The sequence below is a fragment of the Brachycentrus maculatus genome, unplaced genomic scaffold, assembly GCF_059751285.1.
Source record: "Brachycentrus maculatus isolate JH-2025_06_01 unplaced genomic scaffold, ASM5975128v1 h1tg000315l, whole genome shotgun sequence".
In the NCBI taxonomy this organism is placed as follows: Eukaryota; Metazoa; Arthropoda; class Insecta; order Trichoptera; family Brachycentridae; genus Brachycentrus; species Brachycentrus maculatus.
In genome coordinates this window covers 3957937-3976921 of record NW_028281064.1, presented here as the reverse complement: position 1 = coordinate 3976921, position 18985 = coordinate 3957937, and the positions used below count along the sequence as shown (strand labels likewise).

The window sequence follows — 18985 nt, the reverse complement described above, 5'->3', positions numbered from 1 at the left end:
GTCTTGCTTTTACCCTTTATTTTATATTTCCTTTTTTTATATTAATGCACACCAAACTAACATTTGGTAAACTATATGCTTCGGAAAATATAGAGATTTAAATTACAGTATCCACGAACTATAAATACCATATTTTCCGGACCTTTTTCTACATCCAAAGGACTCTCTATATCTAAAATACCTCTTAACAGATTGATGAAAAATGACCGTTAATGTTGGAACTTTTCTCTCTGAAAATCTCTCCTGGATAAAATGAATGTATTATGTTTGGTTCTGCGTTGGATTCCTGGCAGGGTTAATATAAATTACACAGTCCAACATAATTTTTTAGTTTGAAGTTTGATGAGTCCGCCTCTGTAGTGTAATGATCAACACGCTCTGCTAACGTTCTAGGGGTTCCGGGTTCGATTCACAGAGAGGGGTCAAATAAATACATTTGAGTGATTTTTTTACTCACTTTTCATATTTATTCAATATTACTCTGAACTGGTACCTGAAGCGGAGGGCTGATCACCTTTCCTTCATGTGTTAACCAAGATAACACTGCATTTATATATGCACCATTGGGGTGCAGATAAGGGATTGAGGAAGAAGTTTGATGAGTGTTCTTACCTAATTTGGTTCTGCTAATCATAGTTCTGCAGTTAATTTTCCCAATTACATTACACACAAATTTTTAAACCACTAAAAATTATGGCTTTCTTCTGCGGCCCAGTTGTTTGTGTGTACTTCAAAATTAGGCTATATGTCCATTGCGTTGGACAAATTGGCAGCTGTGAAAAAAATCATAAGGGAATTTGTGATGCCTCAAATTTTGATAATCAATTATTGTGGTTTTCATATTGTGAACCAGGCTTTCCCCGTAGATCTTCCTCGAAAGACTACTAGAGGAAGAGCAAAGAATTCATGGATGTCACAGAAAGATAACGTTGTCCATGTTAGAAGGACCTGCAACCTGAAGACGAGGAATGCTGACCCCAACAATCTACAAAGACGATAAGTTGGAATGGAGCCAGGAAGAAGAAAATTCTTATTGTGGTTTCTCGAATGTGCCGTTTCACAAAATAGAAATATCTATCTGTCCACCTAATGATGGTACATCTCAAAATTGTGTTAGTCTAAAAGGAGACTTAAATGAAAAAAAGCTTCTGAGAGAAAACTTTATTAAATAGGTACATAGATATTTTGGAAAGAATGTCGTAACATAAAAATAATACTACCTACGAAGAAATAACAATGTAATAAAGTTATTAAACACCTTTATTTGATTGATAGTAAAATAAAAATGGTTTACATATTATTTTGATCATATATTTTTATATAGCAAGCATTCGAGAGAATCACAATCATAACATTTTATTTATTTTTAAACGAACTATCTCATTCACACGCAATATTTAAATAATAAATTACAATACAGTACAGGAGCTCTTTTCGCGGAACGGGTTCACTTTTTGGCTGGTAAAACCAACGAGCAGGCAGTCTTCCTGCTCATGGTCGGTAATGAACTTGACAATGTCCGCGACAGCTTTCGAGACAGGAATGCGCTGTATTGCAGCTTCCCGTCGCAGCTGTTCCGTCACAGCACGCTGCTGCTGCAACGTAGACACCATCATATCCATTACGGCGGTATCTGAGAGGCCTATGTTGAAGGAAGATCAACAAATCCGTACAAGGAGAATAGGGTGGGGCGAGGATCTAGTGTCCTTCGCAGCTGATTGTCACTGTAACGAAACAAAAATCCAATTACCATCTACAACAAATCCAACACAACCTTACTCATTTTAGCATCAAATTAATGACATACGTGACAGTAAACAGTCGCAATCACTTTCAAAACGAGATATTCCAACGAAGGACGGCGGGGACAAGCAGCGATCAGAAAAGTCAAATAACAGAAATGGCCGCTTAACATGATACCAATCTTCGAATATTAATATATGTCATTTTTTACCGTTGCACTAGAAAAATTCAGAATAAAATAAAAGTCAATTTCCTAAATAATTTTACTAATATTTATATATTTTAATCAAAGGTATTCATAAAATACTATAAAATTAATTTATCTGATAAAAATTTGTCTAATTGGTACAGTGATGAAAAAAAAGAACATTATTTAGGTAGCTAGCGAACGTGCGTTTCCATCCGCGTTTTCGGCTGACGTTTCCCTTTTTTGATATTCCAAATGCATATGTCCCATAAATATATTTTTTAAACTACATACGAAGCACACAGTTGTTTTAGAAGAAAAACATTCCACTTCCGGAATTTTTTCATCGGATCCACACATTCCAATTTTGAATGAGAAAACACGAGTCGAAAACTTTGGCAAGAACACACGTTTGCTGGCTACCTATATAGTACCTACTAAAATCGCTTTGTTTGTCAACCTGGTCGTCTAACGTCACGGATACATAAATCTCGTGGGCCGGCGTTCGAATGTTCTTGAACACAACGTGGTTATTCGTTTATTAATTGATATTTTCGTTATTAACTACTGAAAATGGCTCTTCACGTACCAAAGGCGCCAGGAGTGGCCCAAATGTTAAAAGATGGTGCACGCGTAAGTATCATTCAATATTTTTGATGAAATATTAAAACCTTAAAGGGCGTGCAAAGACTGATCCTTAAAATATTTTTCAGATGTATTCTGGATTGGAAGAGGCTGTGTATAGGAACATAACCGCGTGCAAGCAGTTCTCACAGAGCGTCCGATCTGCTTACGGCCCGAATGGGATGAATAAAATGATCATAAATCATATTGACAAACAGTTTGTCACGAGTGATGCTGGTACTATTATCCGAGAGTTGGATGTAGAACACCCCGCAGCTAAGTTAATCGTACTCGCAAGTCAAATGCAAGACGCGGAAATCGGAGATGGCACAAATTTTGTAATTGTCCTCGCCGGAGCGCTGCTTGAAGCTGCCGAAGACCTCTTGCGGTTAGGTATAACGACCTCCGAAATAGCAGATGGCTACGAACGTGCCCTCAACAAATGTTTGGAAATTCTGCCCGAACTCGTTTGCTACGAAATCAAGGACTGCAAGGATTTGGAAGCCGTCAAAGTTGGACTTAAAGCTTCGATTATGTCTAAACAGTATGGACAAGAAGACTTCCTTAGTGATTTAATTGCTAAAGCATGTGTATCAATACTTCCAGAAAAGACCACATTTAATGTAGACAATATAAGGGTTTGCAAGGTAATTCAATTCTTCATTATATCTTTTTTCGGTGTTGTAAAAATCCATCAAATCATCAACATTTCATTGAAAGGTGCAAAATAAAACTACATACTAATTCCAAGTAAACTGCTAGCTCAGGTCATTAAGAGGCATTAGGTATTTAGGGATCAAGATAACACTGCGTCAATATGTTGCAGTGCCCTATGCACCATTGGGTGCAGAAAAGAGTTAGAAGAAGTAGAAAAATGTATTTAAGCAGACTGGTTTAGTGATAATTTGTCGGGTTGTGGTCCCGTGGTTAGTGTCGCGGACTCTTAAGTCAGCGAGTGTTTTTGCCTAGAATTTTCATTCATGAATTACATGAAACTATAGTAACTTTAAACATAAAGAGTAAATCCACTCACAAGTAGGCATAGGCTATGAAACTTATAAAGTTGAAGCCTGAGTAGGGACATGATAAACGGTGTTGCATAAGCCGTAGCTAGATTTCAGAGTCACTTGGACGTTAGGTAATTCAAAAAAAAAAAAGGACTATTTGATACCTATTTCTAATGAGCCGCTCAGGCTCACCGAAATAGTATGAAATTGAAATATTTCTGTAAATAATAAAAACACAAATATTTCTCTTTTTTTTTAAAAAATAATACCATAATGTGCAGTGTAGCGAGATGTCTATAGATAAAATTTACAGCCCGGGCTAGCAGTTTATTTGACCAAAGAACAGTTAAAATGCTCTTCCATAAAGGTCATTAAATTATGATGTGCAAACAATTAAAAAAAAAATATGTGCAAATCTATTTGTATCTAAAGAAAAGAGGTCCCTAAAATATTGCATTCCCTACTGTTAAAGTGAATAATCTAGCTACGGCTTATACAACACCGCTTGCCTTGTGCGTAGTAAGATTTAAAAGCACTAGTTTTCCGACACCAGTACTAGCAGGTTTAAAAAAAGAAAAGAAAAAATCCCTTATTAAAATATAAAACGGTTTTCTGGGTACTCATGTGCTATTAAAATCAATAGCTAGTAAAAAATCTAAAAATTATTTTTAAAACCTATGCACCATTGAATGTGGATAAAGGAGAATTTTTTGTCAGCTATAACATTACATTAACATAACATTATTACAGCCATATTCACATGACCACTCCGCCGCCTTGGTGTAATGGTCAGCACGCTCGGCCACCGTTCTGGAGGTCCCGGGTCCGATTCCCGGGGGGGGGGTCAAATAAATAAAAGTGATTTTTTCACTCTAATATTTATTCAATATTACCCTGGACTGTTACCTGAAGCGGAGAGCTGATCGTCTTTCCTTCGTGTGTTAACGATCAAGATAACACTGCTTTTATATGAAGTAGTGCCCTATGCACCATTTAAGTGGGGATAAGGGTTTGAAGTGAAGTGAATTCACATGACCACTCGGCATTAAATCCATCATTCTCTTAGAGAAGAAACACTAAATTACATAACTCTTAATGTTGATGGTATTGTCTGACATTTTCAGCGTAAAATTATATTTTTTCATTAATCGAAAAACATTTCAGATAAGCAATCAAACAAAACCCTATTATTAAACTGGCTTGCATTAAACAAATTAAAGCATAATAGATTTAAAAAATGACCTAAAGACACTGGATTATTCACTCTATCAATGATATATTCATTGTTGAAACATCTATCATTTTTTATAATGAAGGTGGAAGTCTGAGCATCCCAGACCTGGCATTTGGCTGGCTTAAGTGATCACTTTTTACATTTGTGTAATGTTCACCACTTAGTTCATAGATTTTGAAGTATGGCTGCTCAGATTTTTACCTCCCTTCATAAAAAAAAAATGATAAATGTTTCATCTCCAGTCAACACACTATCTGCGGGCGGATTCGCGCTCATAATAGAGATGAACATCTCTGAAAAGAAGCGATAACATTCAACCATACTATATACATTGATATGAGATCAAAAGATGTCGCAAAAGTCATGGGTAAAAATAACTTACGCGCAATTTACGATGAGTCGATTGAAAAGGTAAAATTACCCTTCCCGCCGATCACCACCAGTAATGGTGAAATTACCCTTCCGCAGATAGTGTGTTAAGACACCTATAATATGAATTTAGTTGTGTTAGATGTAGAGCTCATAATCCCACATTTGGTACATAAATGGAATGGCCACACAGTGGAACCTCTAATAACGAGCATAATTCGTTCCAGAATCTTACTTTTATTTGTCTTGACTGGCACAGAAGTCCCGGCTCACAAGTGAATGTTGTGAAAAGGGGGATTTGCTCTTTCCTTGTAACTTGTTATGTAAAAGTTCGCTTGTTGAAGAAGCAATTTTTTACATTTTTTTTTGTTTGTTATGCAAATTACTCATTATGGAGGGTTTCACTGTATTTCAAAGATAGTTTGTGTAATTATCTGCGATGATTTGTCTCTCTAGATTCTCGGTTCTGGTCTGCTCCAATAGAGTGTGGTGCAGACATTTTTTTGTTTGCTATGCGAATTACTCGTTACGAGAGGTTTCACTGTATTTTAAAGACAGTTTGAGTAATTATCTGCGATGATTTGTCTCTCTAGATTCTCGGTTCCGGTCTGCTCCAGTCGAGTGTGGTGCAGGGGATGGTGTTCAAGCGACAGGTGGAGGGCGACGTGTCCAGCCTGACCAATGCCAAGGTCGCGCTGTTCTCCTGCCCCGTGGACATCAGCCAGACTGAGACCAAGGGGACCGTCCTCATCAAAACCGCTGACGAGCTCCTCAACTTCAGCCGAGGGGAGGAGTCCCTCCTGGAGAACCAGATCAAGGCCATCTCCGAAACCGGCGCCACCGTTATCGTGGCCGGCTCCAAATTCGGAGACATGGCTATGCACTTCATCAACAAATACAAGATGATGGCTGTCCGTCTCAACTCTAAATTCGATCTGAGAAGATTAAGTAAAGCTGTCGGTGGCACTGTGAGTTAATTTTTTTATTTTATTTAAAAATCGCCCCAAGCTTACTGTAACTCTTAACACTCTGTAGGCCTGACATTCTGGCCCGTATGATTCTAGTAGGCAGCTCCGTGGGCCACAATGTCTGGCCCGGCGCAGGTATAACTTTAATCACTGAATTCTCTATCACCCAAGTATATTCTACCAAAAAATATTTCACATAAATACAGTTAATCTTAATTAATTATGGTCATACGAATTGCCAGACAGAGTGTCTCAAAATAAGGGAACAAAAATATTTATTTTAACGGTTAAAAAATGTCGCATTTTTTTGATCAGAGTAGCTGATCAGTTATGAGAAAAAATGGTCAGAGTGGAAAGGGATAAAATTAATTTGAAAAATCACCAATATTTAAGAATATGTGAAGGAAGGTGTTGAATATGATTCTTTTGACTTTTTTATACAAAGAAAAAAATATGATGATTACACCAGTTTTGTAATACGTTCGTAAATTGATAGATTTGTCTCGAGTTATATGAATTTCTAAAGTAATTAACACATTGTTGTCGGGCAGTTTTTTCATCAACCCCGACCCTAATTAGGGTCGTATCCTAATCACATGTTACCGCAAACCCAATTCCGATCTGTACAATGTTTGTTTTTTTGTCTTTAACGCTCTACCAAAAGTAAGCAAATATGTACATAGAAAGCTTATAAGTGTCTCCCGCTCTCTACTAACAGCATGTTAAAGATGCTTTCAAGCGTTTCCTGCAAGCAATGTGTTAATATCTCAATTTCGAAGTATGTATTTTATTTATTCCAATAATTAAGTTCATGCATTTAATTTATTTTTTATCTTCAGGTCCTACCCCGGCTGACGGCCCCCACTGCCCAAGAGTTGGGCTTCTGTGACCATATCAATGTCCAGGAGTTCGGAGAGACCACGACAGTCGTCTTTAGACTAGAAGGAGCCAGTTCCAGGATCGCAACTATCGTAGTTCGCGGTGCTACCGACAACTATATGGACGATATCGAGCGGGCCATTGACGATGGTGTCAACACATTTAAGGGAATCGCCAACGACGGAAGGTAAAATGATTTCCACAAATGACCTTCACCGCAAGGGAATCATACACATTTGCCATTATTCAAATGACACAAGTTACTACTTGTATGGCATTCTTTTCCTACCTAGTATCCCTTCTCTATTTCCTCTCCGATCTATGTAGCAGTGATGCCATTCACCCTGAGTTCCTTGTCATGCATCATCTGTATCTCTATAAACACATTCAGCTCTCAAAGCTGGATCATATTATCAATATATGTAATAACAATCTGTATTGATGCCCTATGCACCATTTAGGTGCGTCGGCGGACAGGCGCCGAGGCGTAGTTGAGTAGACTGCAAAATTGGCATCGTGGGTTTGATTCCTGCCAAGTGCAAAATGAATTTTTGCAAAAAAATATTTTCAATTGGTCTGGGTGTTTGTGATGTATTTTTCAAATTTACCTTCCCTATGCTTACTGTCCTACCTGCAGACAATCCTCCAAAAGTAGAGGCTTTGCGGGTTATTCCTTTTTTTTAAGGTGTAAAAGAATTAACAATAAATATGGGAGTCGAACACTGCAATACATATATCATTCCGAACATTTTTAATTTGTTGCCGACGGATGTTAGAGGTCAAAATAAAATATGGAACAAAGGCAAAATAAAGGTATGGGTAAATGATCAAGAGTTAATTTTATGAAAATTGTAAAATGTTTATAGTCATATTTTTTTTCTCTTTTTTGTGTGTATATTAAGTTAAAATCGTTAAAAACAATGAAAAATGTATTAAAAAAAGAACTCCACCGACAAGACACACAAGATGGCTTGGTGGGTCTCTGCAAAAAAAAAAAAGTTCTTAATATGTATAAATTGTGATTTAAATAAATGTATATAAATCAAATAAAAAAAGGAAGAACCAGCAGTGCCTAAATAAATTATTGACATCTCATCAATCCCTGCACGGTACTTGTTTTAAATTTATTGAATTTTTTGGTTAATGTTGCGGTCTTCTCAGGTTCTTGGCAGGTGCGGGCGCGGTGGAACTAGAGCTCGCCCGCCACCTCACCAAGTTTGCGGACACCCTGCCCGGCCTGGAGCAGTACGCCGTTCGTCGGTTCGCCGCAGCCCTCGAGTCCTTCCCCAAGGCCATCGCAGACAACTCGGGAACCACGGCCACCAAAGTCCTGGCCAACCTCCACGTGGCTCACCAGGTCAGTCATATCTCCGGTCTTCTTCTTGTGCCATCTATCGGAAATTGGCTATTGTGACAACTCTCATCTTGTTGCAAAACTACTTTTTCTATGTATCCTAATGTACAAGATTCTCTATTTTATTTTATAAATCCCAGATATCTCTCGTCCAACACTTCGAGCTTCTAAAATCGTCGTTTTAATCACCCTTTTAATTTAACCCACATTTAACTCTTTAAAAAATATGCCATTTCAACTTGACAGTCTTAGTTCTTTTTCAGCAGTTTTCTTTTTTAGCAGCAACTTGCATTTTAAATTATGCATCATGCTATGAATGGCATTGGTAGGAAACTTTTGAAAAGATAATCATACATCTCAAATTTAAATGCTATATTTAAATTCTAACGTTTCAAAGATTTAAAAATAAGCGAAAATATTTGTAAGATTAAAATGAATGCTAATCGCTTTGATGCAACTATATTTCTTTTCAACATTTTGTTTAACTATTAAAAATAGATTCACCAATGAGCAATTTTGGCAAATGGCAATTTTTTATAAGCACTCGGCATCAAAAATTCATTGATGACGAAAAAATAATCATGTTACTAATGAAAGAATATTGTCATTCACAGGAGGGTAAGAAGAATGCCGGTATCGACATTGAATCGGAGTCAGATTCATACTGCGACGCCAAGGAAAAGAAAATTTTTGATCTTTTCCTTTCCAAGATGTGGGGCCTCAAGTACGGCTGCGGAGCGGCTTGCACCATCCTCAAGATCGATCAGATCATCATGGCCAAGAGAGCCGGAGGACCCAAACCCAAGGCGGGAGGAAACAACAGCGATGACGAATCTTAAGTCCCGGGAGGACCTGATATATTATCCAATAACTATTTATCCATTCTCAGACGTTAGGAGACCTTCCTGATGTCCAATTAGAGCTTTATTTTTAAAAAACTTCCGCAAAATACGGATGGTAAAAAAGTATTTTAATTTAACACGCTACCATAATAATCATCACACAAAGTTCGAGCAAATTTTTTTTATGTTCCGACGCTTGGAATGAAGTTTCGGAAATCATTCATCATAAAAATAAATAAAATAACACACTACTTGGAGTTTTATTTTTTATTTGTTTCATTAGCGTACGTTCACACCTTTTAGCGTTTGGGAAATGATGTTACCCTTTCCGATGACAGAAAGCGGCATTCCTTTGAAGCAAGCTTCCTTGTTGTCATTAGTGAGGAGATCGGGAGCGCACGTTTCGAAAATTTTCTTTTTTGGATTAAGTTGGGCGTCGGGAGTTCTTGGGAAGCCTTCGCAGTGGACCAGGTCTCCCGGGGCAGCGCCTGAAGGTGGATCCAAAACCTCGACTTTATCAGGAGATGATGCACACATCACCATGGCTTCAGATGTAATTCCTCTCATCTGAAAAAAGTACTCCTATTTTAGTATGTACAACTACCATAACAAATGCCTTAGTAAGGAACATGATATGTTACACTAAAAATATTTTAATGAAAATTAATTTTGAAACTACTGAAATGATATATTTTGTATATATAAGTACATAATTTGATATTGTGTTATGGCAAAAGTTGATATTTAAATGTCAGGTTTTGGGGAGAGTATTATTGAAGTGGATACTGCGAAAATAAAGATAAGCAGTTTTTTTGCAGTGTGCAAGTAAAAACATTCAAAATCTAAAATGAAATACGAATTGAGAATATCAAAAACGAGCAGTGTCCGAACATTCAAATAGATAGAATTATTAATTAATGTTTTACTTAGTATATACCACTATTTGTTAAAATCTACTGTGACACGTGTTTCGATGCATTCCGCAAGTAAAACATTAATTAAAAATGGATAGATTTTACCACAGAGTTTTTCTTTTGTACGGGAACATATGATATTCTTTTACAAAATCATTAAGTTGGATCTATTGTACCTTATGTGACTGTCTTTGATAATAGATTAAAGTTAGATAAAAATGAGATTTTTGAGTTTTTTTGTAGCCCGCCGGCGTACCCAAAATATCTTATGCAGCCCTTGTTACCTTTTGAGTTTGACACCTCTGGTCTATAGGGCTTACATAACTTGATCACTAGTTGTATTAAGCAAGGTGATCACTGCATTTTGCATTTAGGAGTGGAATGCATTTGATGGGATATAGATGAGGGACATTACTGCTATATGGGAAAAGAAATGGAGAAATAATGTATGTATGTGTGCAAAGGAAAATAGCAGTAATGGATAGACCACTCTAAGTTTTTGTACCTGTACCCATACTAGGTTGTATAACTATTCATTTTTGTAATCTTCTTTTCTAACCCTTATCCGCACCCTATGGAGCATAGGGCGCTGCGTCGTATTCATGCAGTGTTATTTTGATCGTCACTTGCATGAAGGCAGGGAGATCACTCCTGCGCTTCAGGGACCAGTCCAGGATAATATTAAATAAATATAAGAGTGAATCACTAATATTTATTTTCGCACCCCCTGGGAATCGAACCTGGGACCTCCAGCACGGTAGCTAAACACGCTTACCATTGCGCCATGGAGGCGAACGAAAATTTGGAGGGCGTTTTTGTAATCTAGTGTAAATAAATATGTAATTATTTTTTGACATCTCATCAAAGATGAAGAAGAATATAGAAGTCTGGGCATTTACGAGGCTGACGACCGTCGTAGGCTTACACACGTGTAACACACAGCCACGGTACTCAAATTCTTGGAAGTTCTACATATATGAACCAATTCCGAAACGTTATTCCATATTCTTTTTCATCTTTGATAAGATGTCAAAAAATAATATGAAAATAGGGCACTTGTCCACTACCCGGATTCACACGGAATTTTCCGTCTGGCACGTCAGTTAGCGTTTAAAAACGATGATTGACTTGTGCTTTTGTCCATGTTTCTTCGGATCGGTGCGTGAACATGTTGCGCGTAAATTTGATCATGCTGAACTGTTGTAGTCATTTTCATTTTTCAAAACCGGACTGCCGGACGGTGAAATCCCGTGTAGTGGACAAACGCCGTAATTGGAGATAATCCAGATTTTGTGAACAAGTATTTGGACACACTCAAAATGTTGTAAATAAAAAAATAAGCTTACCTTGACGGGTTTCAAATTACACAAAACCATTACTATTCGATTCTGCATTTGCTCAATCGGTATATGATTAACTAATCCAGACACAACGGTTCTGGGAGAAGGTTCGCCACAGTCTATCTTTTCAACGTACAAACTGTCCGCATCAGGATGTTTCTGAACATCTATGATCTTTCCAATCCTCAAATCCAACCTGCCAACGTCGATAGGGGCTTCAACCACCGGTGCAGCGGCAGGCTTCTCGGGCTTTGCTTTTTTTACTTTAGCATCCTTGGCCGGGGTATTACTTTCCACTTCTTTTTTAGAAGGCTTAGGGTCTACTATTGGATCCTTACTAATATTCTCACACTTAAGAAGCCCTTCTTCAACAGGCAAAGGTATTTGATTCACCCCATTTAGTATTTGTAGTCTAACTAAATCCTTTAATGCACGGTCAACTTGTTCCTGTAATGCCGAATTTTCTTCTTGCAAACTTTTAATTCTTAGTTGAATCTTTAGTTGTTTCAATTCCTCGAACTAAATAAAATTAAAATTCATTACTTATCTTATGAAAATGAGCAGATGGTTAGTTTTAATAATAGCAAAGAAATTATTGTACCTCTTTTTTGACAGCTTCGAGTAGCTTTTTAGCGTTAGCCGAGTTGGATACCAATTTACAGTCTGCCATTGCAGTAAATTTTTCAAATAACGTTGGAAACGTGCTAGCAATTCGTGAACCATGCAATTTGAAACAATATTTCAATTTTATAATTTTATACCACATCTTCACATGTTGTAGACTTGGATTAAATCATGACCGCAAATTTATTTTCAAATATATAAAAACAGTACTTATGACCCACACGTAAAGGCTATTTTTGTATGAATATAAAACAATTATCTTCTATTGTAATATTTACCATAGATAAATTACTTATGATAAATACATGGCATTTAGCTTGCTGTACACGCAAGTTTTCTACCATCACGCCTCATTGCAGGGGTAGGCAGAGAGAATAAAAAGCCACACCACTCTGTCTTCATCATTCGAACATCATTATCCTTTACCACATGAACGCATCTCCTCATACATATCCGACGATTATTTGGACTCCTCACCCGACCGCTTTCAAGTACCTACTTGACACATCTGATAATGCCAAGTTTTTCTCGGTCTTCCTCTGCTCTTTTTTCCATCTACATTTTCCTCATAAATTTGTTTTACCAATCTTTTTCCACTCATTCATTCCACATGTCCAAACCATTTCAATACACGTTATTTTATTTTATCTATAGCGCTTATCTCAGCCTTGCATACATTCTTTATTTAACCTTTTGAACATCTATCATACATCGTTTTGCCACATATTTATCTGAGGGATCACATTTCAACGGCATTCATCCTTCTTTTACAACTTCATGCTTCATTTTCATACATTAGAGTTAAAACAAAGACTCCGTTGTGCACTGCCAATTTACCTTTGCAGAAAGATTTTTAGTTTTTTTCTTTCGATAAATTTTTCTTCCTCTAGTTTTCTTTTTTGGCAAGTTTTCCTTTTCGATATCTCGCTGAAGCATGATTTTAAACATATTAATTTTACAAGTTAGCAATAAAGTTACTTATGTAAATGATTTTAGAAAAAAAACTACGTTCCTATTACCTACATTATATTTATTCCGAATAGAAATTCTTCATGAATTATCATGCATTCGGAATTCGGAAAACAATATATCGATTGTGATAGCCCATCTCTGATCAAATTGACACATCGAAACAATTTGGCATCTCGCATCTGGAAAGATTAGAAAAGTGTTTCCGAATATTGCTGTTAATATAAATTAATTAAAAAAAAAAACATATTTACAAATTTATCACGATGGCTGCAGATTGGGAAGAAGTTAAAAGACTAGCTGCTGATTTCCAAAAAGCTCAACTAAGTTCCACCTTGCAAAGGTATATGTTAGAAAAACACGAAATTTCGTTATTTTGAGATAATTTTTATCTAATTATTTTTCATTTTTGTTCATAGGCTCTCAGATAGAAACTGCATCGAAATCGTCACAAAACTAATAGAATTAAATTTGCTGGAAGTTATATTCACCAATGATGGCAAGGAGTATTTGACTCCTCAACAAGTGTCCAGAGAAATAAAAGATGAACTTTACGTCCGAGGTGGAAGAGTCAACCTCGTCGACTTAGCGAAAGAATTAAACATAGAGTTTTCTCAAGTGGCTGCTCGAGTGGGAGATGTTTGTCAAACAAATAAAAGTATCCGCATGGTTTTAGGACAGTTGCTAGATGACAATTACATCACCAGAATAGCCAGGGAAATAAACGAAAAGTTGATTCAAAATGGTCAGATCAATGTCAGCGAATTGACGCTGCTTTACGACTTACCGGCTGATTTTCTCTTGCACTCTGTTCTTGAAAAACAGCTCGGAAAGTTGATTCACGCAAAACAAGATCCCGTGGATTCGAGGATATTCTTTACCGAAGCTTTCGTTGCGAGGTCTAAAGCTAAAATTCGAGGCGCGTTAGCGGCTCTCTCAAAACCGACTCCTGTGGCAGCCATTATTAATCAATGCGATATATCCGAGAGACTGTTCTTCGCTTTGATGAAGGAGGTATCATCAGCCGGTGCGGTAACAGGAAAACAAGCGAGCGCTCAGTACATCCCTCACGTTTACAGTAAATCCCAAGTAGAGTGGGTTGTGAACTCATACAAACAGAGCGGTTACTTGGACTACGATTCCCTCGTGCGTATGGGAATATCCGACCCCAAACCCTTTATCAAACGCACTCTTCCTAATGAAGACATGACCTTCCTCCAGTCTTGCGTTATTGGTAATCAAATAATAGAGCAAGTGACAACAGCTATTGAAGAGTGTAACGCCACTAAGAGTTTTGTGGACATAACTTCTGTGTTGCCGTCGGTAATTGGGGAAAAAGATATTGACAATTTGATAGCAAAGGCATTAACACCATCACTCCAGAAATCATTACTTGTATTTGGATCCTCAGGTATACAATTTTTTTTTTTTAATTTTTGATATTTCTTTAATTATTTAATTCGCATAAAAAGGAGAAGAAAAAACAATAATTTGTAGTGAATTTGTTAAGTATATTTTTTTATAGAAATATCCTTGGTATACATTGCTGTGTCTTAATTACACAAGCTTTGACGAATACGGGTATCCGACCCTATGTGCCCTAGCCATTGCTACTATTCTCCTTATCTTACATACTATTCTATTTCTTTTCCTAAATAATAGTTTTTTCCTTCTCCCTGAGCTCCTTGACTTATATCATGTGTGTCCCTTTAAATTCCATAAAACTGGGAATCCAAGCATGTATCCAAGAATTCAATGTAAAAGACTAATCACCTCGCCTTTATAAAGTTAGCATTACGGAATACGGCATGGTGGTCTATAAACTATTAGGTGCAGTGAAAGATCAACTGTGATAATGTCCATAATTCGTGAATTAGTCGTGTCGGGTTGTGGTCCCGTGTTTAGTGTCGCGGACTCTTATGTCTTAGTTTCTCGGTTCAAATCCACTCTACCACAAGTTGATACCTATTTCTAATAATGAGCCGCTTTGGCTCACAAAAATAGTATGAAATTGAAATATTTATGCAAATAATAAAAACTCCAAAATTTTTCTCATTTTAAAAAAAATATATAAATATAAAAAGGTTAAAAACTGTTAAGGTTAAAAATTCAAAAGCTCGGCTTTGCATTACCTAGTAATATTTTTTAATTGATGATTGATAATTGTTTTGTTTCCACAAAAATGTAGAAATGTTAATACAGAACTGAAAACTTCTTATGTTTTGTTACTTAACATAATGCCTTGTATAAAAAAATAGTTTCAAATATTAAGGATATTCTGTATTTTCCCAACATTTTAGTGATGAAATGTAGCAGTTCTCTTTAGTATTGTAATTATCATTACTTTCACTTGTCTCTTTTTTCAGTTGTTAGCATTCACTATGTGGAGAAAATATCTACTCCTTGTTACACATTAGTAAATGAGAAAGCCAAGGCCTTTGTGGAATCTGGCGGATACCAAAGGTTGTGTGCGGAAAAGCAGGTAACATCTTCTAAAACCGTCGAAATCGACCACCCCACTCACGTGGATATGAAAGCCGAGCGAAGGGAAGAGAGGAGAAGGAAGGCAGTCGGGGGGAAAGGGGGCGGGGGGACGCAGGGTCGAGAAACCAAAACCAAGTCTGTCAAGAAACATCAGAGGGCCAAACAGGTTGATTCAGATTCTGATGAAGGACCAGCCGTGAGTGCTAAGAAAGCCAGCCCCTCCAATCTGGAATTGCTCTCCGTAAAGGAGATAAAGAAATGCATCACCAAAGTACTCGAAGAAGATGGAACCGAATACTTGGGAACCGATATAGCGGAACATCTTCACCTGTTAGTATTTTTTCTTTGTTTTGATCTGTAACTACTGCTACTATTTGTTTGCCAAAAATGAATTGAAATGCAAATATAATTACAGCTGTTTATAGCGACTTCTGGATGTAAAAAAACTAAAACTCGTTAACCAATTGCAAAAAAAATGGGTTCATAAATAAGAAACCCTTTTCTAAGGTTAGGTTAGGTTACTGTATAATCACTTCTTGAATATCTGTCGGGAATCAAGCGCTGAAAGTCACCATTTCCATTTAATTGCTTTTGTTTTTAGTACTTTTTATTTTATTTTTAATTCCAGATTTACTTTATAAATACCACTATTTCTTAAAAATCTACTGTGACACATGTTTCGATGCATTCCGCATCATTTTTTAACGCCTTACAGTGTTTATTAATCAAAAATGGATAGATATTACTACAAAGTGACTGCCGAATCAATTAATGAATTTTTTTATGTTAACCTATGGGAACAGTTATTTTGTTCTCCTCTATAGTGTAACAGTTAATTTTTTTAACTATCGTGCATGAAATACCTGTTTTAATTCCAGGGAGAGATATAAAAAAAATTACACCCTAATATTTATTTAATACTCTGGACTAGTACTAAAAGCGCAGGATGGTTCACCTTGATTTTTATATAATTAATGATCAAGTTAATACTTTGTCAATCTAACGAGGTGGATAAAAGTTAGGAATGGTAATTAATAATTACAATATTATAATTTTTTTAATATTATTTTTATTTTAATTACAGGTCTGTTAACAAAGCAGGTGTGGTCGAAGCCCAAAAACTATTTGAAAGCACTGTTGAGAATACCTCTCAAAGTAGACGGCAAACTCACTCTTCTTTACAAGACAAGCTCAACATTCTCATCAACGATATCAAGCACTACGATAAGGGTGTAAAAGCCTTCCCTGCAGATCAACAACCCCAATTTGTTAAATATTTACTCAAAACCCAAGGCACCGACATAGCCTCGGAATTTTTCAAATATGTCGCGAATGAGTGTGGCCTGCAAGTGTCGGAGGAGGTCTTGACAACAGATCAAAGAAATAAGATGGTTAACGATGTCCCCGATAATTACAAGGGTGTATTAATAGCACTTAATAAAAGCTTAATCGGTCAGAATGTCGATGAATTCCTGCAGTGTGCGGAAAACTGCCTCGAAGCTTGCAGTATGGTCTTGAAGAAGATTGACAAAAAAAAGGATAGGTATGTACTCATTATTTTTCTATATAATCTCCGAAAACATTTATTTTTCGTGAATTGGAGATCTAATGCTTTAGCATTTACAGGGCTTATAGGTTGTCATTGGTTAGTTTAAGTGAAACCTTTATATGTACTAACTCATTTTGTAAACTTGTATGTTTGTGTAATCCATTTGGCAAAAATATTTCATATTTCACTCACATTCTTTTAGGGCTGCCATCTGTTGAAAATTTGTAAGAAGTAATTAGAGCTACAACCTTTGTTTATGTGATAAGATGCTTTACGTACTTAGGAATTACATACCCCAAAATATATTTTCTAATTTTATAATTAAAATATAACGTTTTAAAATCACTATAAATATTTTATTATGACTTAATTATAATATCTACTGGTTTCGTATCTAACTGCTTCTTTTTCAAGTCTTTAAGTTAATACTTAAATATAGATTATAAAAAAAAAAATACAATTTTTTTACTTATTTTTTATCGGTGTTCTGTTAAAATATCGATAATTTTTATTTTATTTTAAATGTTTTAGGTCCCTAATTTTGTCACACAAACATGGTCTCCTTGAGCAACTTGAACTGTGTGAGGATTCAGCCCTGATACTTCATCTCGCTGTGTTGGCAATTTTCACAATTTCAACTCAAACAATGCTGCACGCCTCTGGACGCCATGTTGCCATCATTCTGACATTCTTAAAACCGCACCTAACCGAAGAACAAAGGAAGGAGCTGTCTTCATTTCATGGTACTTTTACAATTTAAATTATAGTATTTCTGTGGTAGTATATGTACAGTAGATATTCGTTTGAAATTTATTGCATCTAAATTTTAAATCAATATCATATTTGAAATTAGCAAATTTTTAATTCTTAGCGATGTTTCTAAGTAATCATTATGTTTTTTATTGACAACATAACGACTGTCTACAAAAATCGTAAATCGATATCATATTTGAATTTAGCAAATTTTTAATGCTAAGTAATCATTATGTTTTTTATTGACAACATTACAATTGTCTATGGAAATCGGAAATCAAAAGATTAGAAAAAATATGTTTTTTATACTCTAATCTTATAAAATTATTTGAAATCCGAAAATGTTCGAAATAACGAAAATTTATTGTATCAATTTAGTTGCTTACCCGTTTTAAATACTAGTTAATGTAATATGGGTTCTATTACCCCTTGAATAATGTGTATTTCCACTTTAATTATTGAGTAGGTTGTCTTGGGTTGACATCTGCAGTGTGAGACTGATCACCTAACAGTTTATACTATCATGTAATCTGAATATTTAGCACAAATGGTTCTACTTTTTTATAATTATCACTATAAAATCTTTAATATCTCCCTAACCATGCTTTTAATTAAAAGTTTTTTTTTGTTGAGTATTGTTTTCTTTATTTGTTTTCCTTGATATTTTTAGATTTAGTAATGAAACTGCTCAACTTGGAAGAGGACAAGCCAGAAAGAACCGAAGTACTAAGCTCTCTTGAAGAAAGAATTCCAAAAATTAAACAAATTGCCTTGAATTTCAAGAAACCTTCACAGACCATTCAAGCAGCAGATGCATAAATCTATAATCTGTAAAATAATTGTAAAGTAGAAGCCATTTGGTAATAAAGTTTTGTGTATACATACATACATAATATTATGTATCATAATATAAGTTTAAAGTATTTATGCTAGCCTGTATTTGTTGAAATATTGTGAACTTTACAATATTTACAAATTATTAAAATCGAAGAAAAAAATGTTAGAAAAAATATTCTTCCTAACATGTCATAGTTTAATACTGTATATATATTTTTTCTTTGTTTAGTACCTTATATGTTTATTATTATTGTTTGTTATTATTACAGATGTGGTAAATGAATAAAATATTTTTATACATTATAATA

At 35.7% G+C, this 18985-nt stretch overlaps 4 protein-coding genes across 4 annotated transcripts; 2 read left to right on the top strand and 2 right to left on the bottom strand.

Annotated features, from left to right (window-relative positions):
• Window positions 1-1242: 1242 nt before the first annotated feature.
• Window positions 1243-1906, bottom strand: Ggamma1 (guanine nucleotide-binding protein subunit gamma-1). Its single transcript, XM_088268252.1, has 2 exons — window positions 1808-1906; window positions 1243-1724 (listed from the first exon to the last, which is right to left on the bottom strand). The coding sequence occupies exon 2, from the start codon at window positions 1620-1622 to the stop codon at window positions 1410-1412; it is 213 nt and encodes a 70-aa protein (XP_088124378.1). The 5' UTR covers window positions 1623-1724; window positions 1808-1906; the 3' UTR covers window positions 1243-1409.
• Window positions 1907-2406: 500 nt separating this feature from the next.
• On the top strand, window positions 2407-9458 carry CCT8 (chaperonin containing TCP1 subunit 8). Its single transcript, XM_088268237.1, has 6 exons — window positions 2407-2563; window positions 2644-3201; window positions 5758-6132; window positions 6972-7198; window positions 8173-8368; window positions 8980-9458. Exons 1-6 carry the CDS (start codon window positions 2504-2506, stop codon window positions 9202-9204), a joined length of 1641 nt encoding a protein of 546 aa, XP_088124363.1. The 5' UTR covers window positions 2407-2503; the 3' UTR covers window positions 9205-9458.
• A 1-nt stretch (window position 9459) lies between these two features.
• On the bottom strand, window positions 9460-12210 carry AIMP1 (aaRS-interacting multifunctional protein 1). The gene is made up of 3 exons (XM_088268238.1): window positions 12063-12210; window positions 11468-11980; window positions 9460-9774 (listed from the first exon to the last, which is right to left on the bottom strand). Exons 1-3 carry the CDS (start codon window positions 12129-12131, stop codon window positions 9487-9489), a joined length of 870 nt encoding a protein of 289 aa, XP_088124364.1. The 5' UTR covers window positions 12132-12210; the 3' UTR covers window positions 9460-9486.
• A 1004-nt stretch (window positions 12211-13214) lies between these two features.
• On the top strand, window positions 13215-18985 carry Ufl1 (UFM1 specific ligase 1). Its single transcript, XM_088268236.1, has 6 exons — window positions 13215-13397; window positions 13474-14465; window positions 15421-15868; window positions 16623-17081; window positions 17619-17830; window positions 18511-18985. The coding sequence occupies exons 1-6, from the start codon at window positions 13321-13323 to the stop codon at window positions 18657-18659; spliced, it is 2337 nt and encodes a 778-aa protein (XP_088124362.1). The 5' UTR covers window positions 13215-13320; the 3' UTR covers window positions 18660-18985.

Excerpts from the sequence above, each read along its gene's own strand:
- AIMP1 (XM_088268238.1), bottom strand. The coding sequence starts at position 12,131 with ATGGCAGACTGTAAATTGGTATCCAACTCGGCTAACGCTAAAAAGCTA. Across the intron at positions 11,981-12,062 it reads TCGAAGCTGTCAAAAAAGAG|TTCGAGGAATTGAAACAACT; the intron begins GTACAATAATTT and ends AATTTTATTTAG. Across the intron at positions 9,775-11,467 it reads GTAATTTGAAACCCGTCAAG|ATGAGAGGAATTACATCTGA; the intron begins GTAAGCTTATTT and ends TACTTTTTTCAG.
- Ggamma1 (XM_088268252.1), bottom strand. The coding sequence starts at position 1,622 with ATGGATATGATGGTGTCTACGTTGCAGCAGCAGCGTGCTGTGACGGAA.
- Ufl1 (XM_088268236.1), top strand. The coding sequence starts at position 13,321 with ATGGCTGCAGATTGGGAAGAAGTTAAAAGACTAGCTGCTGATTTCCAA. Across the intron at positions 13,398-13,473 it reads CTAAGTTCCACCTTGCAAAG|GCTCTCAGATAGAAACTGCA; the intron begins GTATATGTTAGA and ends TTTTGTTCATAG. Across the intron at positions 17,831-18,510 it reads GGAGCTGTCTTCATTTCATG|ATTTAGTAATGAAACTGCTC; the intron begins GTACTTTTACAA and ends TGATATTTTTAG.
- CCT8 (XM_088268237.1), top strand. The coding sequence starts at position 2,504 with ATGGCTCTTCACGTACCAAAGGCGCCAGGAGTGGCCCAAATGTTAAAA. Across the intron at positions 3,202-5,757 it reads ACAATATAAGGGTTTGCAAG|ATTCTCGGTTCCGGTCTGCT; the intron begins GTAATTCAATTC and ends TTGTCTCTCTAG. Across the intron at positions 8,369-8,979 it reads ACCTCCACGTGGCTCACCAG|GAGGGTAAGAAGAATGCCGG; the intron begins GTCAGTCATATC and ends TGTCATTCACAG.